The 25,892-nt window shown below is 37.7% G+C and overlaps 1 protein-coding gene across 3 annotated transcripts in view; it reads right to left on the reverse strand.

The window, feature by feature from the left end:
- The window catches only part of GRM1 (glutamate metabotropic receptor 1), a 415,932-nt gene that overhangs the window by 299,034 nt on the left and 91,006 nt on the right, over positions 1-25,892 (reverse strand). For all 3 annotated transcript variants that reach the window (XM_021693412.1, XM_021693413.1, XM_021693414.1), the window contains exon 2: positions 5,855-6,104. In XM_021693412.1, coding sequence (XP_021549087.1) covers positions 5,855-6,104 — 250 coding nt within the window. The remainder of the gene's footprint in view (positions 1-5,854; positions 6,105-25,892) is intronic.

The following is a 25,892-nucleotide window of genomic DNA, read 5'->3' on the forward strand; positions in this document are numbered from 1 at the left end:
GCAATCATTCTCTGCCCTTGGGAACCTAGAGAAGGCCAGGTTATGTATCTGTTAAGTCGGACCATCATGCATCAGAAAATGTTCATCAGCTTTGCCAGCCTCTTGATTATAATCCATTTTGGTGGAGGTCACGCTTCACTGAAAGTCCACATTTACTTTATAATATATAACCTTTACAATTTTGTTTGAAGGCTGAAAACTTTAGATATTTTCCCGATTTTTTTCCATAATGGAAAGATGGGATCTAAAATAATTCATTTTTCATTAAAAAAAAAAGTGTGTGAAATATAATACCATGGTATATCATCTTGTTCAAGGGTATAAAGGTAACTTTTCCAAATATGTATTCTTGGAAGAAAGACAAAAACATTGCCTTGTAAAAAACAAGAAACAAAAAACAGGTATTTCCTTTGTTTTAAAATGAAACTGTAGCCTCTTTCCAGATAAAGCAATTGCTCCTTTTCAGCCATTTTTAAAAATATGTGCTTAATGTTGTTTGTTGTGCTTTCAACTCAAAAACCATGGTGTCAGTGTTTTCATGGATCAAGTTTTAGAAGGAATTTCTCTGCAGTGACAGATAATGGAAAGTGGGTCTAGTGGGTTAGAAGATAAGAGTTGGGAGAGATGACAGATTAAACAGCACACAGCAATAAGGGACAGGCATTTGAAATGTAAGGACCCTACACTTATAGTTTGATTGGCCAGGATATAGTAGGGAGAGGGGGCAAAATGAAAGGTTATTGACTTCCTGGTCTTTATTGGATGTTTCTATTGTATAGTGGAGAAATTTAGATGAGTTCATAATCCAAATAAAGAGGGCTAGGAAATATACAGTCAAATATGGCATACCCAAGATATTTAACCAAAGGCTCCTAACAAGATAGAATATAAGCCTGCTGTTCAGGGCTTCCCAAGATGAGGAAAACAGGGTGGATAATGTCAAAACCTGGCATAGGACTAAAGCCAGAAAGCTCTCATTCACCCTCTGAGAAGAGTGTGTTGTTAGGTCCCCACAGGAGATCTACCACTGACACTCAGCTACAGTTTAATAGGCAAGTAGGCATTTTATAATTAGAAAAATACAACAACCTGAGAGGCAAACAAAATGAGTTCTAATTTTACAGATGAATCCTAGAGGTAGAGGCTGACTGATGAACATCAAACTTTACCATGCTAGGTAAAACTTACTGATCCTGGAATGTGAAAGGAAAATCAAGGACCACAAAATGAAACCAGCTGCTCTATGACTCCCCAGGCTTTCTGACAAAATTATTGAATATTTACGACACCCAAATACTGTTGGGCATGATGGGAAAATCAATAAGCACATAAAACCTGTTCAACTTTGAGGAGGTTACAATTTGATATTTAGGTATCTGTATGATCTTATGGTATAGTAGTAAGCTCGAATTTTATCTCTACCACTTAATAAATTTAGGAATTTGGAATGGTTGTTTAACTTCTCTACCTTCCAAATCAACGTTTCAGGGCTGCTGTTAAGACTGGAGATATCAAATATTAATAGCCAAACACTCAATAAATGGTAGCTCTTATTATGTGCTCAAACACATAAACTATGCTCACTTTCACTTTCTTCAAATAAAGGAACAACATAAAAATTAGAACAAATTCATCAGTTAACAATTACAATTTTAATAAATAAAACTTAAGATTTCAGAGAAATATCACACACTTATTCCAAATTGGCTTCTATATAAGTATAGTTCCATAGATACAGACTATATGCAAAGAGAATAAGACTGTGGAATCTCATGTTATGATAAAAAATAATCAGCTTGAAAAGAATAGCAACTTTATTGAATTATCATTTAAAACTTTAATACTAGGAGAGAAAATGGATTCAAAGAAATAGAGAATAATTAAAAATATAAACCTTTCTTACAGAGATACTTCAGTTGACTTTCCCAAAGAAGGTGAATCTAAACAATAAGAAAGATCTCTAGAGGAGAGAGCAAACTGAAAGGAAACTAAGGGGAATGCTAGTATCTCTTAAGTAAAACAATCACAGCTTGACACAGTATAACTTAGTGATTAAGAGCATGAATTCTGAAACCAAAGTGCCTAGGTTCAAATCCCATCTCTGGCTTTACAGCACTTTTGACAACTTCTTTACTTCTCTATACATCAAAGTGGGAATAATATTAGCACCTTTCTCATAATACTGTTATGATAAGTTAATGTATACAAAGTGCTCAGAACAGTGCCTGGCATATAGGAAGGTCCAAACAAATGTGCTCATTATCATCACTATCATCATTAAAATTATAATTATAGATATGGTGAGCACAATTCTGAGAATCATGTCAAAAGAAGCAATTTCATAGAACTAAGATGGAACTTTCTTTTTGCATAATGACTAATTTGTGTTTGGTTAACTTACTTGGTGACAATGTTCTGCCAATTTGTGCACAGTCGAAGGTTTGCTTTTCCTGTGGGTCTGCTGGCTACATTCCATGGCCACATTAAGACACTAATACTGACCAGCAGTATTCAACATATTCTCCTGGTTTTAATAAAGTGGTTGGTAAGAAAATGTAAATGGATTAATATAAATTCATGAATAACTTTAGAAAAAATGAATTGATAAATATGTTCCTGTTGATCATAGTTTTGTCATAGGTTGATAATTTTTGTAGAAGGTTGTCAAGTTTTGTCATAGGTTGATAATTTTTGTAGAAAAAAACAGACTCAGAGACAAAAAGTGACTTAAACAAGATCACATGATTACTCTGTGCCAGAGCCAGAACTCTCAGCCCATATAGCTTTTTGTTTGGTTTTTCCATTACCCTACATTCATTAAATATAGAATGTTTTTATTATCTTTGAGAACGTCCTATTTAAAAATTCTATTTCTGTTATTATAGTTTATTATGCCATTATGAAAAACTTAGCCCCAACAACAGAAGCGGGATTTTAAGGCCATGGTAAGACTTCATTATGAGAAAAATGGTAAGCCATTTTGAGGTATTGAGCACATAAAGAGTGACATTACCTGACTTAAATTTTTAAAAGATCACTTTGCCTTAAGAATAGATGATGGGGCAGCGGAGGGGGGGAACGTGGCAAGGGTCAATTAGGAGGATATCACAATAACCCAGGTGAGCGACAATGGTGCCCTGGACCAGGATGGCAGCAACAAGAACGGCAATAAGTTGTCAAAGTCTGGATATGTTTGGATGGTGGCACCAACAACATTTCCTTTTATGTTCATGTGAAGTGTGAGAGAAAAGAGGAGTCATGGAGGCAAGGGAATATAAATCTTCATTCAGGAAGTTCTAATTTTTTTAATTAAGTGTCTTTTGCTGCAATCTAAACCACGACTTACTTATCTTCACTTCTATGAAAAGAGGTCCATCACCACCTATACAATGCCCTCTTGGAAATCTGGCAGCAGCCAGAATCATACCATGTGCTGTGAAAGAAACCAAACAATGGCTCCTGACCTCAAAAGAGTTTATCATCATTTAGTAAATGAAACCCCTTCAAGTAGGAGGGAGATATATTTGACGACACTGCATATGTAGCTAGAAGTTGCAACTTGATGTTAAACTAAAACCCTTCTGGACATGCCTGCAGAAATGAGAAGAGAATCAAGCCCACCAAATGTCCATTGCCATGAGGGACAGAGGAGAGTTTGGGATAGAATTTATCCCTCAGAAAGTGGGAGAATCAAACATCTGAAGGGAAAGCTAATTCTAGGTACAGTGTAGTGTTACTACTTGGCTTGGTTCCCTGTTTAGCTCCCTATGGACTCATATCTGAACTGATCTCTCTCCCAGGGAAGGGAGATAACTATGAACCAAGAATAAGAAAAGGCCATTTTTCTCCAAATCCTCTAAGATATGAGAGCAACAGCCAATACCACTCTGATAGACCCTCGAAGAATATAGCCCAGAAAGGCAGAGAAGCAGCAAGTGGGGCATAGCTTTGGCATCTCAAGGGCTCCATGGGTCACTGGCAATAACCACTGGCACGGGGAAGAGCATCCTCAGAAGTTCAGGTGTTCTCTGTTATGACAGTTCCCTAGAATGTGTCAGCAGGACCCAGCAGAGGTAGGGCAGAGAGAAAGAGGAATAAAAGAGGTAGATATCACATGTAGCTGACCTCTTCATAAGCAAGCATATGTGAGACTCAAATACTTGTATGAGCTCAGCTGTATTGCAGGTAGGCAAGAGCCAGAGAAGGAAGTTTACATTGCCATCTTCGTTCAATATTTAAATAATGATGATGGAATGAATCCTTTACACTCCAAATACTCACTGCAACATTTGTATAATTATATTTCACAATTAGGCAGTCTGTATATCCCAAAGCTCACATATTTGCCACATCTCTTTAAGCTCTCCAGAATCCAGGTAGGTAGTGTCTTTATGGATATTAAAGAGAATGAATTCTGAAAACACAGACAATTGTTCTTTTGAAAATGGTAAACATGAGAATATTTTTAAAACAATTACCCTTCATAAAAGCAGTCATTTTACAAAACTAATAAAAAGGGCTGAATATCTGCAGGCCACCTGTCCTGGTACATATATTACCAACCTTATGCTGCATAACACGTCAACAATGCTGCTTACCTCCTTTTCACTCATAAAGGAAATAATATTCCTTTTTAAAATACTTGTTTTTAAGACTTGCTTTCTTAAGTTGCCTCACACAACTGCATCACGTTGAAGAAGCCAAAATGACATTTTGTGACAGTGTGCCAATTATACTCAAATTCAGTAATTTTCTTAATCTTGAATTATATTTTGATCTTGATTCCATATCTCCTCATGAGAGAGTACTTCTTCGTTTCTTTATTTTTTTAGTTGTATTTATATCCTGCCTTCTTCTCTAAAGTCTTTGAAGTGTCCTATACCTCCAGTACCAGATGATGATGAGATTAGTGCTACTATTACTGCAGTCATAACCACAAGTTCAAGGACAGAGGGAAAAGTCTGGAGAGGATGTCCATACCATTACTACTTAGCTTCCTAGAGAAGAGAGCCAGGGTTTGAGGTATTTCAACAGGTGAGGTATAGATTTTATTCTAGCCAATAGAGGAGATGGAAAGAGAAAAAGCAATCTGGAAGATGAGTATGACAAAGTCAGGGATCAGTGGAGGCTTTCATTTAGGTAAACTCAGTAGGTTCCTTGGAAAAATTTAGCAGTTCCTTTGTGCAATATTATAAGTAGGCAAATTAAACAAGATACCTGTTACATCAAAAACCCTACGAAAGATACAATGATACTGAAAATCTATTCCCACACAAGTACATATGATCTAGAAAGAAGAGCAGAGGTCTTGGAAGCCACTGCCTGCTATTTCAGGAGTCACATGCTGAAAGCATCCCTCAGCCATCCCATGTGTGTAAAAGAGCACATTATTAAGATCTACAGCTCAGCTGCATATTTTCACTTGCATTTAGCCAGCCCTTTAAATTTTGTATCTTACTATATATTTCCATCTTCACTGCTACCCTCCATCCAGCAATACTCCATTAAGATTCTTATGTTTAGGAAGTGTGAAGACAAGCATGTGTGTGGTTTGAGGGTCGGAGGATTGGAAGGGGCCCAAAGCATATGAAAAGAATAATTCTTCAGAACAAAACAGCAACAACTTCCCACCTTTTTCTGAAGTAGTCTCATCGTCTTGTCATGGACTGCCCTGCTCTTGTCTAGCAGGAAAATGATGATAGCCCCACTCTCCATGATCCAGAGTTAAGGTTCAGCCCAGTAGAGCACATCTTACCCTCTTTGAAGTCAGGGAATCCAGATTTGTGAGAACAAGCATATGTGGGCCAAAGTGTGTGTGTGTGTGTGTGTGAGAGAGAGAGAGATTGAGATTTACCTTCCAATGAGTGAGAACTCTCCCACGACGCCCAGGCGCCTCATGGCACTCAGGAGGCCTCGGACCGTCATGCCTTCGCAGAAGCAGACCACCACTCTGGCTTTGGGAAGCCTCTCCCGGAGCTTGCGCAGAAGTCGGTCAAAGCTCTTTTCCCCAGCATTGCTATAGATTTTGTCTGAATGGGCGATGCAGAGGCCTTCCTGGGCAGCCAGCTCTTTGAAAGCATCCATTCCGCTCTCCCCATAATTCCCTGTCCAGAAACAATCAGCAGATGTTCAAGACAACCTGGCAGCGCAGCACTTACAAGCTGGAATAAAGACTCGTTAGTCACAAGGAATAGAGAGGACAGACTTGCCCAATAATTTGTAAATATAACTGGAACTGAAGGAAGATCTGGATGGATTCAAGAGAGTCATCAAATGCAATCAAACCACCAACACTGAGAAGATAATGAGAAACTATCTAACCAGGGCATCCACAGTGAAACAAGTTTTGAGAAATGAAGGACTACTGCCCTATTTTACAACAGTGACTGGTAATGGTTGTGACAGATTTTTAGCAATGTGGGAGAGATTGGCACATTGGGTAGGCGGTCAACCAGCACCATGAGAAGGCCTCTTCATTTGAGGGCTCACTTCTGCTGGCTGCCAGTCAAGAGGCAGACACAGTGGTGGCAAACCCTGCGACACTTCAGGAAGAGTAAGCTAAACAAACGGAACATCTGGCCCGGCCAGACTAACCAGAGAAGAAGCAGCTATGTGGTTTAGTCAAAATTCACCATCCTCTGATGAAGTGACAGGATTATGGGAGATTTTGGCCTTACGTTCTGATTTCTATTTTAATATCATTCTTACAATAAAATATACTTTAAAAAACGAAGAACACATAAAAAAAAAATCAATGAAATAAAGTAAATATTACATTGTGCCAGCTTCCCGTTTCTCTATTTCACTGATGACTTTAGCCCCCATCTTAATGTCCTCTATACCTCTACTCTTTTCCCCAAGTTTGGGGATTTTGACACCTGTGTAGATGATTCAATACCATGTCCTCCAAGTTTCTCAACCCCCTCCAACCAATAATATTTCCGATAACCCACCTACTTCCCTGGCCACACTTTTGACCTTGTTGTCACAAATGTTTCTAATATCTCTGAATGTGGATGTCAAACATCCCACTCTCTTTATCCCCTCTTGTCTTTCAAGCTCATATATTCTACTACCCCCACTCCAAGATTTCTTCAACTTCATCACCACCTCAAACCAATTCACCTCCCCATCTTTCTTTCCATCCTTCCTCTCATTTGCCTCTTAGCCCAGCTCATATCTCATACCCTATCCTCATAATCACTCCCTTACAAATTCTTTAACTGCCTTGTGTCTTCCTGACAAAACCCCAGTGCTAGTTAAACCCAACCATTTACCTATTCCACCTCTACACCTGAGGACCTAAGTATGTCTAGAAAAAACTAAAAATCTTGATGACTGGTTAATTAAAAATTCATGAGCATTCATGCCAAAAGAGGCATTTGATAGTGCAAGGAAATTATACTACATCTCCTCCATTAATAAAATCTCCTAGTCTCTAACATGATTATTTCATCCTTACTCTTCCCTCCTTAAATCTCCAAACTTACTGACCCCACCTCTGACCCTCATCTCAGCTGGGATCCTCATTTCATATTTCAACAAAGACACAGAAATAATCAGACAAAAACTAACTCAGCCATACACCACATCTACAAAGCTTTCTTTGTTGGCACTTATTTCTCTGGCATTCCTCCTGTTGTAAATTTGAAGTGTTTCTGCCTCAGGATACAGCCAACTCCTACTCATAAACACTAGGTCTCATTGCTTTTTGTCTATTCAAGAACTTTCTCCTGCAATTGTCCCCTCTTTTGTAAAAATCAGTTATTTCCTTCCAATGGTGTTAATCAAAAATAAAAAATAAAAACCTTTGCACTTTTTTCCCCACTTACGTTACTACCTCATTCTCTAGTCCTATTCATAGCAATGATAAATGTCTAGGTCAATGTGTTTGCTTCATCATCTCCCATTCTCTCCTTTACCACTCTTCCCATTACCTCAGAATCTTCTCCTGTCAAACTCTTCTCTTGTCAAGGTCACCGAAAATTTCCCTGTTGCCTATTTCATGATCTGTTCTCTGTCTTCTTCTTCATTAACCACTCAGATGCACTCAACAGCTGACCACAGCCTCCTTGAAACACTTTATCCTCTCAGTCTCTGATACACCTTCTCATGGTTTAGTCACCACTCACTGACTACTCCTCAATGTATGTGCTAGATTTTCCTCTGCTCAACCTCCAATATTTTCATGCCACAACCTGATCTCTTCTTCATCTCTACTCTCACCCTAATACACTCATTCAGTCACATTCCTTCGAACACCATTTGAATATTATAGTTGAATCCCAAATATAGGTCTCCAGACTAGCTTGCCCTTTAGAGCAAAAGATTAGAATATTCGATTGCATCCTTGATATATCCATTTATAGACATTTCAAACTTAACATATCTGAAACAGAATTTTTTCCCTCTCCACCTTGCAAACCCACTCTTTCCAGACATCTGCGGTTAGTAAATAATGCCATTACCCACCCCATTGCTCAATAACAAAGTTTAGGAACTCTCGATTTCTATCTTTCTCTCATGTTCCAGGTCAATTCCACAGACTCTATCTCTCAAACATTTCTAAGCCTGTCTCCTCCATTTCAACCTCTGCCATCCTAAACCAAGTGTCTTGGGTCAGGTTTCCTAAAAACATAGCTGAGATGAAGATTCTTGTTCAAGTTATTTATTGAGAAGAGGAGCAAGAGAATCTGTGAAGGACAGGTGGGGGATGCTAAGCAGGAATGCCATTCAGCTAGTGATTAGCTTTAGTCCAATTCCATAAGGAAGTGCTACAGCACAAACTGTAGCACAGAGTTAGCCCCGCCTTTAGGAAACAGAGCCCTCCTGTCAATCAGTCATTGGCTAAGGTCCTCAATAAGGCAGGGGAGGTATAGCCTCCAAGGCAGGGGTCAGCTGAGATTTACAAAAGCCTACTTTCACAGTAGCTGGGCGAATGGTGCACAAGGCAGATAGGGAATCTGGGCAGGCAACTGACGGCATCCTCTATTCTAAGTAACCATCAGTTCTTGCCTAGACAACTGCCCTACCCCCTGATTGTTCTCCCTGCTTCCACTCTTGTTCCTAATGATTCATTCCACACATAACAGAGTGATCAGTTAAGATGGAAATCAGGTTATATCACACCTCTTCAAAAAGCTTCAATCACTTCCCAGCACACTTGGAATGATACCAAAACTCCTTTCCCTGAACTACCAGCCTTTACATGGACTGAGCCTTCCAACTTCCCCAACCCCATCTCTGCCCACTTCCTCTCCCCCACCTTCTCTAGACCCATAGATGTCTTTCTATTCTTGGAATACCCTAAACTCATTCATGCCTCTATATTAGCTATCTGTATCACCTGAAAAGATGATCTTCTACAGATGTTCTTGTCGATCTTGTCTCAATATAAATACCACCCCTTCTGAAAAACCTTTCTTGATCAGTTAGCTTCAAGTAACCCCCCAGCAAATCCTGATCATGTCTCTTGATTTTATCTTAGAACATATGTCTGACATTTTTCTTGTTAATTTTTCTTTTCCCCCCTTGAATATAAGCTCCATGAGAACATCTTTTTATGACTTATCCAATGATGTATCCTTAATCTTTAGAATAGTTCTAGACACTAAATGCATAGTAAAAGTGCATTTAACAGCACAATAGAGAAAGGAGCAAAAGTTATAAAGAAGCAATTTAAACAAAATAAGTAAAAGTGGGTGATAAGCATATGAAAAAAAATTACTGAATATCATTAACTACCAAAAGAGTGCCATTAAAACCAGATAGTTTTTTTTTCACCTGTCAGATTGCCAGAATTACAAAGATTAATAATATTTAATGCTGGCAAGACACAAATACATTTACTTTTCATGAAAGCAATTCAAACTTTTGGTAGACAATGTGGCAGTAGTTTTCAAAATTTTTTAGGTAAGCATCAGTATACAATATATATAGTATACAATATGTACAGTAATAGTTAAGTCAAAATAATTGTAAAAGAATGATATCCCCCCAAAAAAGGTCTTAGGACTTAAATCTTAACATCTATAAAAGCTTTGTGGGCACTGTAATGAACCTTGTAAGATTTTCCTATATTGTTGAAAGGAAATCTTTCTCATTTCCTTTTTCATAAGATTAAATTATCAATTAATATATTTGCCTTTTAATTTAACCACCTTCAGTGGCCTAATCCAGTCCAGTGAAGCCCAAATGGGAGCATTAACTTGTCACAAAATTCTCAGCTCCACAGACTTTGGAAACACATCATGGCTCAGAGAAGACACAGTGACTGAGTATAAGGGAGAAAACTGGCTGGCAGTGGATGCTCATCTGTCTGCAGAAGAGTGTTTGAGAAGGACATCAGATGCCACTTTCCCATAGTAAATGCATGTTCAAGAATCTACAAGGTACACAGACATCACTCGCCAACTCTCTCAGCAAAGGCTCTATCAGTCTGTCAGAAGACGGTGTTACAAGGGCAGTAACTTTATTACTAAAGTCCCATCCTTAGATTTCAAACACAGAAAAATATTTTATTCCCTTATCAAAATACATACAGACTAACTGAGCAAGAATGTTCTATGCATTCAAATGAGAAAATCTTTGTTTTTTTTTAAATCTAGTAAAGGCCTTAGATATAATCTGTCCAAACATTTCAGGTTACAGACAAGGAAACTGAACCACACAGGGGCAATGGCTCACCAATGGGCAAGAAGCTTGTTTGTGTTAGAACTAGAGCAGTTTTAAATGACTTGAGTCCTAGGTTACTGCTCATTTTTCTTGATAGTTAAATCAATTAAATATATATGTTTTCATAATAAAAAATGTCTGCATAGGCCAACTGGTTTCATGAAATATTTGTCCCACTTTCTGTATTAATATTTTATTTAGATAGCAGCTCCTCATTATAGAAATTGATAGCCGAATATCATGCATTGGGCCATGTTTCAACTGCCCATTTTTCTCATGATGCCTAAAAGACTCCAAAGTAGCACATAAATTTCCATGAGAGCAGTTCTGATATAGGAACAACAACAATAACTTGTACTTTTATAAATCTTTATACTCTAAAAATTACATTCACAAACATATCTTATTTGATTCTTAGAACAGCCCTATTGTAGTCATCATACTGATAACAGTGCTAGAAGCAAAGACCATAAAAAAATGGGAAGAAAACTGCCGCCAGGAAGTTTAAAATCATGTTACTTTCATTTAGTAGCAACAGAACGAATGACATGACACACACAAGTTTAAGTATCTAATAAAGGTGCTATGGGTTAGGATTCAGGAAAAGCTGCCTAAAGATGTGCCACCTGTTGGAAAGGATATAGAGAAAATGGAACCCCTGGACACTGTTGGTGGGAATACAATTTGGTACACCCATTATGGAAAACAGTATGAGGTTCTTTAAAAAAAAAAAATTTAAGTAGAACCACCATATGATCCAACAGACACATTACACAATACACGTATATTTAAAGGAAGCAAAATCAGTATTTCAAGGAGATTATCTGCACTCTCATGTTCATGGCAGCATTATTCACAATAGTCAAGATATGAAAACAACATAAGTGTCCATCAATGGATGAATGGATTAAAAAAATGTGGTCTATATTTATGATAGAATATTAGCCATAAAAAAAGGAAATCCTACCATTTGCAACAATGTAGATGAACCTGGAGGACATTATACTAAGTGAAATAAGCCAGACATAGAAAGACAAATACTGCAGGATTTTACTTATGTGTGGCATCTAAAAGAGTCAAACTCAGAGAGCCAGAGAGTAGAATGGTGGTTACCAGGGATGAAGAGTAGAAAAAATGAGAAGATATTGGTCAGAGTACAAACTTTCAGTTACAAGATGAATAAGCCCTGGGGATCTAATGTACAGCATGGTGACTATATAATGATATATATTATTACATATAATAATACATAGTTAATGATATATATTATATACTTGAAATTTGCTAAGAGAATAGATATTAAATATTGTTACCATGCACACACACGTAACTATGTGAGGTAATGGCAGTGTGAATTAACTTGATAGTGGTAATCCTTTCACAATGTGTATGTCTATCAAACCATTACATAGTACACCTTAAATATATACAATTTTATTTGTCAATTGTACCTCAATATAGCTGGGTGGGTACCTTTATTCTGGGTCTTAAAATATCAATAGATTTTCTACAAATAGAAAGAAAATTAGGGGACAGGTACTCTTTGCCTCTCTACCAGGTCATGAGCAAACAACGCCAGACTGAAACTAAAATATTCAGCACTGAGCCCACCCTCTGCCTCCCCTCCCCCTTCCATTCAGCTGTGCAGGCCTCCTCTTGCCTTTCCTGACACTGAAGCATTTATTTAGATATTTCTGTGTGCAACCCTGAAGGAAGCTGTGAATATATAAAGAACTGACTCTTAACAAAACTCTCAAAAAATAAAAGGGCCATGTAATTGTAAACACTCAGACTTGATAGAGGGCTGCATATTTTCATTCAATTAGCAAATAGTTTATTGAGCTCTCAACTTGAAAAAAATCCTGGCTCTGCACTTAGAGAGTTGCCAAGAAATACTGGACATGGGCTCTGCCTTCAATTTGATGAATATTTACTTTGTGTCTGGCACTGTGCTATGCATCTTAGCATTTCATTAATTCAACACAACATCATAAAGGTTATAACTCCCCTTATACAGATGAGGACATAGAGGCTCTAACAGGTTAAGTAACTTGCCCAAGGTCATAGAGAGGAGGGCCTAGGATTTAACATCTAGCTCAGAAGTTCTTGCTTATCATCATTTCATACTGCCTCCTACATGGACTTATATATAGTAGTAAGAGCATGACACAAGCACACAAACTACAGCAACATTAATCAGTTATAAATGCTACATGGGAAATGAAAACACTGTAATACTAAATTACAGACTAAGAAAGCAGAAATGATCATAGAATGCCTCTTTGAAACACAGGAATGCAACTGGACTTTGAAGAATGTAAGCAAGATACTGGCATTCAGAGTGAAGGGGAGCAAATGAGCATCCACAAAAAAAAAGATTTTTAGAGGCAAGAAGTAAGAAGTCCCACTGGAGCAGAAGGTTCACGGTTTATAGAAGGACACTCTATACAACGGATCCCTAGTGAAGCATCTGGCATACCACCTCAAGATTGCAACATGGAAATGTGCTGTATGTTGCTGTGTTGTAACAGATTTTATAACAGACTTTATCACTGTTATAATGTTGCCTAAAACCTAAAGCGTGAGAAAGGGAAGAGTGGCATCTGACAAAGCCCCTAAAATATAACAATAAAATATGTTGAAAAATCTTAATTTCTATTTTAGGTGATAAAATAAACTAGAGTATATCAAGATTTTCTATAAAACTAAGCTTCCAAACAAAACCTATGGGGAAATTTATGAGAGAGAACAAGGGGTTTACAAAGAAATTCCCATTGTTTGGAAATCAATTTTTTTAAAGATTTTGTTTATTTATTTGTCAGAGAGAGAAAGAGCACAAGCAGGGGTAGTGGCAGGCAGAGGGAGAGGCAGCTCCACACTGAGCAGGGAGCCCGATACGGGACTCGATCCCAGGACCCTGGGATGATGACCTGAGCAGAAGGTAGACGCTTAACCAACTGAGCCACCCAGGCATCTCTTGAAAATTAATTAAAAAAAAAAAAAAACTTAAACATAATAGAACTAGATATTATTGTCTACACAGAACAAAGTTTAAAAAGGTACTGAAAACAGTGGTAAAAAATAGATCTCAAGAGAGAAAAATAATGGCTATAACTCTGAATTTTTTAAGCTAAATATGATTTTAAAGGAGTTATATATGATTATTATCCAACCAGATGAACAGACATTCATTCATAAAAGATTGATTTGTAGTGCTATGGTAGCTAAATTTCATTGAGCAAGCAATCTATGGAATAAAATTGTCTTGGATTTCATAATCACCTGTGTGAACTGCCACCATGGCAAAAAGTAGGCAATGAAGACTAGTCCTTACATTGATCATTTTTTCTTCTACTCTTAAAATATTGGGGTTATATTTAAGAAACAATCTGAGCTCCGTTTGGTGGCAATGACATTTTAGCCATCACGCTGAACCAAGCTCAATCCCTTCTATTACATCTTCATAAATTATCCTGGTCAAACAAATACATTCAATATAATTCATCCCTATATATTTATGTATCAGTTATATGAGGAAAACATTCATACAGGGAAAATATATAGATATTTCTTCACTCTCCTTAATGAAGGAATGCTTTGTTTTTAAGATCCACCAGTATTATGGTCTAGACTTCCTTAATCCCTGCTTTACTTCACACTTACATACCTTACATACCTTCCTTGGTATTACATAGTAGTCTCAGGCTCTGGGGATAATGAAATCCCTTGGGTTGTGAGCCAGTCCCTGTCTAAGAGCTTGGAAACTGATTACTCTGCCTTCTGGACAAATAAGATAATAACCCATTTTTAAAAGAATTATGATGAAAAAAGTTGTTTTCACAGCACCTTCTGGAAACCCACTGCAATATTCAACAACTATCACTATCAGGAAATCCTTCTTTTTGATGTAAATTTCTTACAATGAAATCTAAATTCATTCCCTCTTCATTTTTAGTGAAGAAAGATATCAGCTGGTTTGAACTTTTTTTTTTTTTTTTAAGTCTTTCTGGAAACACCAATTCAGTTTTCTCTTCTCCTAGAAAAATAATCCCTGCTACTGCAACCTTTCCTGGCAACCTTTTAATTTGTTTGGTTCTCCCACTTCATACCTTAAAAATGTTATGGCTCCCCTGCCTCCATCCACATACCTGCAGTCAGCATTATGGGGCTGGTCAATCAGAAGTGACTCATCACCTGCCTTAGGGGCAGTAAGGAAATTTATATGCAAGGTCAGTGCTGGAACTTTCTCACACAGAGCATTCAAAGGGAAAGGGAATCATTTTTACCAGCAATTTCCCAGCCCTACCTCTAACAATCCCAGTTTGGGCAGGTATAGTTCCAGCACCCAAGGGGAAGAAGGAAATTTACCAAAAAGTGACTGTTATCTCTATGCAATAGGATTAAGGCCAAGGAATCTTGCCCTTTTGCTACATCATGTTTTCAGGTATACATTATAGCTGAGTGAATAAGAGGATGAGTCTTGGAGGCAGATCAACCTGGTTTGAATCCTGGATCCTCAATAAGGAGATAGATAGCCTTAAAGTGTTTTCTTTAAGATTTGGTTTCTTCTTGTATAAAATGGGAATCATAATACGCATCTCAAAGACTTGTCATGATTATAAAATCATGTGTTAATGAATACAAAGTTTCCAGAACATACAAAAAGTTCAGGGAGTGGTATCTATTTTTACTTTCCATCCATGTCTCTCTCAAGTTGTAGAATCTAAAATTGGACATAAGCTTTAGCACTGACCCAAGAGCTTTAGATTCCTTTATTTCCATGTTCCTATTTATAAAACCCAAGCTCGTGATTTTTTTTTTTTTTTTAACTACAGTGCTTCGCTCTCCAGTCATGGTCACCTTGTTCCCAGGTTGTCCCTAGTTTATTTTTTCTACCACACTTGCACAAAGCAATTCCTTCCCTATTTTATTTTTGGTGTTTATGCAATGCATTCAAAAGTCTATGTTTGTCTATATTGAGTCTCTGTCACTGAGTCTTTAAGTTTCAGCCATAAATGCCTCATTGTATCTATTTTAGAGCTTTATGCAATAACCCAGTTTGTTGTTTCTCTCACTCAAATCCTTTATAATATGGAGAAAGAAGTTAAAAGAAGAAAAAATGTAAGTGGTATAAAAATAAAAAAAGAGATCATTATTTCCGCAGGAAAGTCACATTTTTCCATTTCAGTTTTCACATGAAGGAAACAGGTTCACAGAAGCAGCCCCCATCACACCTGTCCACTCCTCCTGCCTGTCTGGTATCATATAGATGATCAAAATTGGGAAAATTGTATATAGCAACAAGTTCAGAAAAAGCACCCCAAAATACACACCCAAACACACTAAAACTATGCATATATTTTATGATAACACACTGTTGGCAAGAGTTCATGGAAATGAGCACTCTCATATGCTACCAATGGTAGTATAAACTGTTCCCATCTTTTTGGTAGAAAATTTATAATATCGATGCTTTAAATTACATTCATATTTTTTGACTCAAAAATTTAGTTTTCAGAAATTAATTTCATTGTCCAGCAAGTTCCAGTTATAAGGATATTCATCACAGCACATAACTGGAAAACATAACAGAAGCAAACAAACCCATGCTCTACAACAGGAGATAGGTTAAATAATTATTGTGTATTTACATTAAAAATACATTCAACCATTTCCAAACATGATGTAAATTTATGTTCAATGTCATCAAATATATTTATGTCATATTGTTAAATACAAAAAAATTAAAAATAGTATGCAAAGTGTAAATTTTTACATTTTAAAAATACAATTTTACTGTGTATTTATATTTACATATATAGAAAGTAAAGAATATGCATGAAAATATTAACAGTGGTTTTCTATAGATGGTAAAATCCTATATATGATGTTTTATTTTTATTATCTTTGTCTTCTAATTTACCTACAATAATCATACATTATTTTGTTAATAAAAATGTTTGAAATAAAAATACATAGGGTACAGTCTTCATCTGAATATCATGCTAAACATAGCTATTATGGGATATGTGGGAATTTTTCCAGAAGGGAAATGAACCTCTCATAATGACTGCATAACAATCTTTCTTCCAAAAAAAAAAAAAAGAAAGAAATACTAATGTCCTTAGCAAAGCTGCCCATAGACCTTATGCCATTTCCTGAGATATCTACAGATTTGGATTGGGAGAGCATGTGTAATATATGCAGATTTCCTGTTTGAAATCCTAAAATCTGAAGTGAGCTCCCCTAATTTATTAAAGAAGCAGTATTCTCTCTTTCTCTTTTTTTTCTTTAAGATTCAGTGAGATTTAGTTTGGGAGATACAAATTTCCTCACTTATTGGGCCTCTGCCCTAACAAAAGGTATAAAAGGCTCAGAACACCTCTCTACTGTAAATTTTCTACAAGGGCTAGACTCAGGTCTGGCCATCTCTCCTCCATACAACGAATTACTTCAGGTTGAGACCAGGGAGGTTGGCCCATTAAAGTCTCTCCCGTTTGAGCAAAGGGCTAGAAGCCATGTGAATAATGTTTAAATATTATTTGGGCATTATTTCTAATAGGAAATAAAGATGAATAAAACGTGTTTAACCACGTTCTGTGTCTTGGCATCTTGAACATTCCATCTGAAATTAAAGAAATCAAAATACAGCTTGGCCCAGGGAGGGTAAGCAACACTAATGTTACCAGATCCTAAAGCAGCGGTATAATGTGAAAGTTTATGAAGATCTTATTATGTCTTAATTATCTTCTTTTAGCTTCACTACACCCTTATTACCTCATTTTGCCATAATTACCTCCATTTACAAAGGAACCTAAGGCCTAGGACATACAGTAACTTCTCCAAAAATTGTAAGAACTGCAATTTGAACTCAGATGTGTCTGACTCTGAAGCCTATGGCCCTTAATTACCTACCTCAGCATACTTTGTATTTCAGGCTCTAGTTGTTTCCTCCACATTATCCATTCTCCCATCCTTCCTTACTAAAAAATATTTGATTTTGTCTAGGGTGACTGTGCATAGCCAAAAGCACCTACTTTCCCATACTCCCTTGTGGCTAGAGATGCAGATGTATGACCCAGTTCCAGACAAGGAGATTTAAGGCCAGGTGAAGCTTCTGGGAAAATCTGAAAAAGGTCAGATGGCAGGCCTGCTTCTTAGGCCTTTTCCCCTACTGTCTTTATTTTTTTTATTTTTTTATTTTTTTATTTGTTTCAGAGGTACAGGTCTGTGATTCAACAGTCTTACATAATTCACAGTGCTCACCATAGCACATACCCTCCTCAATGTCTATCACCCAGCCACCCCATCCCTCCCACCACCTACCACTCTTTATTTTTTTTAAAGATTTTTATTTGTTTATTTGACAGAGAGATAGAGAGCACAAGTAGGCAGAGCAGCAGGCAGAGGGAGAGGGAGAAGCAGGCTCTCTACTGAGCAGGGAGCCCAACACGGGGCTCAATCCCAAGACCCTGGGATCATGACTTGAGCCAAAGGCAGCTGCTTAACCAACTGAGCCACCTAGGTACCCCTTCCCTTCTGTCTTTATACCAGTACATGGACCTGAGCCTGGAGGTACTGCAGCCATGTAGGATGGGTGAAACATGATGAGGAAGCCTACACATGAAAGCTGGAGGAGCAGAAGACAGAACAGCCCAGGTACCTGGTAGCATTACTGTGTTTCATTCTGCTCCTGCACTGCCTTTCCCTGGATGTCTTCTTGCATGAGAAAGATGAATCCCTATCTGCTAAGCCACCATTAGGATGGTTTTCTGCTATTTGCAGATGAACACATTCTTCTTGGTCCTCTATATGACATTACACTATCCAGGACAAGAGCCAGAAGTCTTGACTGTTTTTAACCAACTCTGACCTTGAGCTGCTTATCATTCTGTCTTCTTTGCTCATGCTGGAAATGTGGGTTCATACTAGATCTTTAAGCTTCCCTACAGCAAGAGCATTTGGTGATTCTAGAACAATATGAATCAGCACTCTTTCATAATCTAGATCTTCATGTCAAAACATATTTCATATTCTCAGTAGTCAGAGTAAGCATCTGCTTAGCAAATTTTTTTTTCAACAGTTTTTTCCTTCCCCAATCTGATCTTTTACAAGTGTATTACTGTAGGGGAGGAGAAAGCATTTGTTGTGTAATCATTTAAAGTGTATCTTGCCTGCAGGTTTATTTTTGCCAACTTTTAGGTGTGCAGTCACTGAAAAGCAAGGAACAAGACACTGCCCTGCAGAAACAGGAAACATGAGAAAACAAAGCTGCTTACAGAACAAGCTCATTAGGTGAACCAGAAGTAATAGAAAGACATACTGTTCAATGTCACTGGACTGACATTCAGCAGGATCCAGGTGCTCCCCTGCCCTTCCAAGTAGCTGCTTTTAGCCACCTCTTGTTCAGTGGAATTAACCCAACCCTATTACTAAGCTCTTGGTTTCCTCTTATTTAACCCGCTTTTTACATCTTTTGCATCATTAGTATAAAATTTCATTTAACTGAGTCAAATATATTTTACCTTGGGTCAAAAGGAAATTATCCTACGAAGGAAGATTGTCTTTAATCCAAAGGACGTGTGAGTCTCCTGCAGTAAATGTAGTCGACTAAAATCCCTTCAATTTGGACCTGTGGAACCCAGCTGGGGCTTGGTTCTGCCTCAGTCCATGACCATGTGCAAAGTTCTGGACTTCCTTATCCATAAAGGGAATGGGTTGTACTGGATAATATCTGAGGTCTCCTATTATAAGGCTGTAAGGCTAGCCCTGGTTTTCTGCATCATGGTGAGAAAGCTCATTCCAAACCACTTGGCATTACAGAGCCTTAGTTTGATCTGCATTTCACCTAGACTCAGGTTATGCAGGGGAGCTTCCCAATGGTGTTGCCAATACCATTAGAGTAGTATTATTTGTTTATAGGAGAGGAAGCATGGCAGAATGTTGACAAGCAGGAACTCTGGAACCAGACAGCCCTGAACTTAAATTCTGACTTCCCACTTATTAGCTGTGGGACTTCAGGTAAGTCCGTTAATTTCTCTGTGCTTTGGTTCATCTGTAAACTGGAAATAACAGTAACCACCTTTTAGAGTTGTTGTAAGAATTAAATGATTTGGTATATGTAAATGTTAGCATATCATAAGTACTCTATGAGAGTCTATTATTTATTTAGCTAACATTTCTTGAGCTCTATGTGCTGAGCACCTTTACATCATTCTCTCCTTTTGCCCTCAGAAACCCACAACATACCATTTATCATATGATAAAACTGAAGCTTGAAAAGGTTGCTTATATCCATACAGGGTAAATAGGAGAGAAGAGGACTCAGCCCTGACAGTCAGAGTCCAGAGCCCACAATCTTATTTGACGTGCCATAGGGGGACCAGATGCATGAGTATGGGCCTGGAGGGATGAATCAGACTGGTCAGGGAGACTGCAAGGAAGGGTGACAGGCTGTGTCCATGTGTGATGATGAGCAAGGCAGAGTCACTGAAGTGCCAACTAAGAACACAAACAAGTAAATATCACTGGGCATTTTATCTGCTCCTCCGGCCAGGGTATTTGGAGTAAGGCCTACACACAATGCTATTAAAAGTACTGGCAAAGGTCCATCTAGCCCAAGATACTTCCTTCACTGATACCTGAAATTCTGCCATTAGCAAGAGATGACTTTTCTCTTTCTACTGGGAAAAAAAAAAAAAGCTCCTGGGAGAGGTAACCCATTAAAGCCCTGACATCCTGATCTGATTTGGCTTAGCAGATCTTTCTGAAAGCAGTGGGTAGCTGGAAGGATCATGATGCTATGGAGATGCCAGGCTGCAAAGCAGAGCAGTACACAAAGGCAGCTTGTCAATTCCACAACACACTGGGTCTCGGGTACTTTCCCATGGTTATCCTCAGAACACATGCAAACACTCTCTGATGGTGAATAATTCTTTACAACTGTTATATAAAATCTTCAGAGTATATTTTGACAAGAAGACTATCAAGAGGGAGCTGGATGGGCATTTAATGAGATCACAAAGATAATATAGTTAATGAGAATGCTAGCGTTAAAATACTTATACATGAAATATAAAGGAAGGCTTCACAAAAATCTGAGTAGAAATCATCCACTGTAATTTCCCTTATCTATATGTGGTATCTGTTTCCTTATCCCTATGCATTAACACAATATATAATTTAATTATATGCTCAAAATGAGAATGTCATGGTCCAGTTTCCCATTCTGGTACGAAATCATTTGTTTTCACTAATGAAAACTAAGAAAGAAAACATTATTTCTGAGAATCCCAATATTGAGAATCAAACATTTTAGGTAAGCTTGGGCTATGACATTGCAGTGCAGAGTGAATCTTTTGTAGGATTAGATTTCCTCTGAGCTGCCTTCTAATTTGAAGAGCTTTGGGTTGATGAGCCACACAGGAACTGTTGATTAAGCTCTTCCAATGACACTTTGCCAAGGTCTATGACTGCCAAATCACAGCCCTCCAATTTCTCTAACTCATTATAGAGAAATGAGAGCAGATATGTAGAAACTGAAATAAGCAACTCTCTAATCCCCAGTTCCTACCATCACAAGGGAACATAGAAAGACAGGTATTACATCCCAAGAACGGATGTGATCTCTTTGTGGTTCAATAACTTCCAGTATGTGTGTACCAGGTGGAACTTGGCCCTTGTCGGCAAACAAATGAGTGGAAGAGATTCCATGCACTAGAGAAACTCAGATTTCTGGAAGAGTCAGACGTGCAAAGGAATGACTGCATCTCATGAATGGTGCTGAAGTGCAGGCAAGAGGAGAGAGTATCTACATCCAGTTGAGAAGAATAAGAAAGGCTTCCCCAAGGAAGGGAAAGCTGTACTTGGTTTTAAAGCTAGGTATTTTGATTCTGAAGGACTAGAAAGTTAAATCACTAAAAATGTATCTTATACATGTGTCTGTTCCCTGGGCCCACTCTAATATAGGGGTAATTATAGGTCTCTGCAGTTAAAAAAAAAAAAGAGAGAGAGAGGAATGAACAATAAAATGTATGAAAATTCCAAATACGCACACATGCACACATACATACACAGACACATACATGCATATATCTGTGTATGTATATGAAAAAGCTGTCTTCCTGCTATCTTCTTCTTTTTTTTTTTTAATAGCAGGAAGGGAAAAATGAAGGGGGGGAAATCGGAGGGGGAGACGAACGATGAGAGACTATGGACTCTGAGAAACAAACTGAGGGTTCTAGAGGGGAGGGGGGTGAGGGGAATGGGTTAGCCTGGTGATGGGTATTAAAGAGGGCACGTACTGAATGGAGCACTGGGTGTTATACGCAAACAATGAATCATGGAACACTACATCAAAACTAATGATGTAATGTATGGTGATTAACATAACATAATAAAAAAAATTTTTTTAAATAAAAAAGTTGTCTTCAATGAAAGTTAATTTAAATATACTTATATGCACATTAAAAATGAAACCATTTGATTTCCTTACTCTTTCTCACCTATAACCTAATAGTTCCTTAATCTATGTTGAATCTATCCATTGTCATTACCTTAATCCAAGTCTTCATTGTCTCTCTCTCCATGACTATTGCATGTGGTCTCCCCAAATCCACTCTTATTTCTCTCCAATCCATTCTCAACTCAGAATTTATGGTTATCTTAGACATAATTGGATCAACTCATTTACTGGCTCAGATCTCCTTAACGGTTTTCCCTGACACTTAGGATGGAATCCAAAAGTCACATGGCCCTCTGGGTGACCTCCTGCCTTCCTGCCTTCCTGCCATACTAGCTTCACTTCTTGTCACTTTGCCAGTCATTTCTGCAGCTGCCTAGGACTCCTTTTTGTTTTCAAATGTAGAAAGCTCTTTCCTTGCTCAGAACCCACACTCATTTGCTTCCCTCCATCTTTACTAGATTTACTTCTATTTATCATTCAGGTTTCAATTTCTCAGCTGTCTCTTACTCATGGACATCTTTCCTAACCATCTTATATAAAGTGACCCCCACCTTAGCTCCACCACTACACCTTGTTTATTTCCTTCACAGCACTTATGGTGAGATATGGATAAGTGTGTGATCACATATATATTAGTATGGTTATTTGTTTAATGCTTGTATACTCCATTAGTGTGTATACTTGTGAAGGTAAGGGCCGTATATGTATCACTTTTTGTTCAATGCAGTGTGTGGGCAATGTTTCAACTCAGTAACTCTTATTGGATGATTCATGAGTAATTATTGACCAATTCAGGTAGCAAATATATGATTAGTCTGCCTGATAAACTCTTTGTCCCATTGAAATGTGATTATATTGGATTACAAGTCCCAAAGGAATTCAGGAGGTATGTATCACGCCCTTTAACATTCTCTCTCTCTCTATATATATATATACACACAATCTATATAATATTTTATGTATATAATTTTAGAGCATGGGGAATCCTAGGGATTATCTTATCTCTAGCCCTTATTTTACAATTGAGTTCCAGAAAGGTGAAGAAAACTTCCATGGTCACAAAGGAAGTTAGTGGTAGCACCACATCAAAACCCAGGGCTCCTAATTTGGGGACAGCAACCTCTTTACCACACAGCCACACAAAATAGAATTCTAGGTTACCATTCAGAATTCTACACACATGAAAAAAGTGAAATACAGCAGGAGAAAACCAGTCTTGAAATTTACTTTAAGATTATAGCATTCTGAGACAGTGGGAACAAATTTGTTCTCAGCCACTGCTCAATGAAATAATCAATGAAATGTGTGCTGTCCTCTCAGTTACCAAGTTTTAATTGATTAAATAGGCATGTGGAGGAATAGACAGTGTTTAACTTTTCTAATTCTGGAAACAGTATATAATGTCTGAATAGAGTTATTATGGAGCTAACTTTCGTCTAGGGAGAAACAGTAGCCCTTGGGGGAAAGAGCTCCGTAGGACCTTCCAGTTTACTCTGGCCTGGCTAGAAAAGTGGCAACAATTTCCATCTGAGGTCATCAGTAGTGCTAACCATGGAAACTCTACTCTAGGAAGAATTACTTAAAGAAAAAGTTGAACATCATGATGGGAGATACATTTTGTGCATATATTTATTTCCTTCACCTAATTGGAAGGAACGTCAGAGAGAATTTAGCCCAACAAATGCATCCCTCTGCACAACATCACAGCCTCAGCTTGGGTGAAATCTCTTGCTTCTTACTATTGAACTCCTCAAAAATTAGTTGCCTTCTTTCTCAGGGTTTTCTTAGTGAAACCAATAATGATTTAATACTGGAAGTAAGATTATCTAAAGTTTTGCCTCTGAAAACACCAAATAACTTCATCATTAATAAAATATAGTAAAAGGTGAGTTCATTGAGGGAAAAAATAGCTCATCACAAAGTTTTCTCTAAATACTAGCATAGTATTGGGTATTACCTACTATGAAAATTTAAAGAATATTAAAACTTTAAACACATAAAACCAAACTAATTCTCAACTATTCAACTTTACTTTCTCTTTCTCTTGTCCTCCACCTGTTATTCTTAAAAAACTTTATTATTTACTTTCATTATTCCTTATGTACATTTAATACATGTTATAACTCATGCATTGACTGACACAATGCCTTATATATTTATATTTTACTTAGGAAAAAAAAGAAGGGAGGGAGAGAGGGAGGAAAGAAGAGGGGAGGGAGAAGGAAGGGATGGGGAAGGGAGGAAAAACTAAACTCTAGAGACTTAGGAAACAATAGTGCAAATATAATCAAACCTTTTTTTAACCAATTCTCAAAATCTTGAGCCATAGCAGTGTAATTTGAAACTATATTGTGGTAGAATGCTCCATGACTTCTAGTTACACTAATTATCCTAACTATACACTGAAGCAGCATCAGGGTTGAATATCGACAGCCAACATCTCTCTTCCTATAATTGCCTTGCTAAAGTCAAAATACCTGAAATCTTATAGTCTGACCACCAGAAATGTCTACATTGCAAAATGGATGCCTGTGTTCTGAGGGATCTTTTTGCTCTGGATAGGAAGAAAAAAAAAAAAAAAAACGTCTGACATCTGTGACTCTAGTTGTAGGCATCCATGATTCTGAACTGATAACTCAAGTTCTCCCAGGAGTCAGAAAACCCCACCCACAGAGAAAACTAAGTAGGGCCCTTTCTGTTGCAGAAGACTCTGCAGTATGGAGACCCTAATCCTGGCCATACAAGACGGTCCTGGGCTAGAGTTTAATACCTTTAACAACATGCAGCTCTCATTCAAACAGGCATTGAGTGGCCTAGCTGAAGTAGGAACCGAGTTTGAGGTTCAGTTCAAGGGCAACCAGGGACCACATGCTTGCCACCTTCCCAGGTTACTCTGTGCAGCCTCTCTCAGTGAACTACAGAAATGCTCCAAGGAAGGTCCTGGATTTGTCCTGCCCACAACCTATTCTCAGTAGGCTTCAAGTGGAACAGATGCAGAGTGGTATTGAATAGAATAATTGACATTGATTTCCCTGTCACACACACACACCCTCATACACACATATGGGTTTTCTTTGTCTTGTTTAATGAAACAACTACACTTCAAGAAATCCATATACCCTGAATGATAAGTCTCTGCTAGTCTGAAACCAGTCACTGTTTCTGGAGGCTGCTTCTCATGCAATGCAAGCTGTAGGATCATGGTGAATGTTATCTTCTGTTTTCCTTCCTTACTACACACATATTGCCATTTGGTTAAATATTAATAGATGACAAAAAGAGCATTTCAACCCAAGTATTTAACCTCCAAAATAAAATAAAAAGTCTTTCACCTCAAATCTGTCATTCTTTAGCGTTGTTTAAACAGCTAAAATGAAAACATTAGGGAGAGAAATACTCCAGATCAGTATCTATTCTGAAAAGCCATTAAGTTTCTAGAGGTCACAACTAAAAAATTCCATGAGAACAGAAAGGAATTGGGCCATATAATATCTAAGGCTTCCCATAGCTTTAGCCTCCTCTGATTCTATAATGGAAATACAGGGCATGGCCAAAGATGCTGGGGTAGGAAATGGAATGATCAGTGGGTATAAAAGAAAAGAAGACTTTCAGAGGTTTTACCTTCTGGGAAACATCAAATAACTCCATTACTATCATCATTTATTAAATTAATTTTGCAACCTACCCAAACACACATCTACTGTACTAAATCTGAAATATTAGTATTTCTGAAAATGTTCCTAAAGTTTTTCTT

The sequence above is a fragment of the Neomonachus schauinslandi genome, chromosome 8 (genome assembly GCF_002201575.2).
Source record: "Neomonachus schauinslandi chromosome 8, ASM220157v2, whole genome shotgun sequence".
Taxonomy (NCBI): domain Eukaryota; kingdom Metazoa; phylum Chordata; class Mammalia; order Carnivora; family Phocidae; genus Neomonachus; species Neomonachus schauinslandi.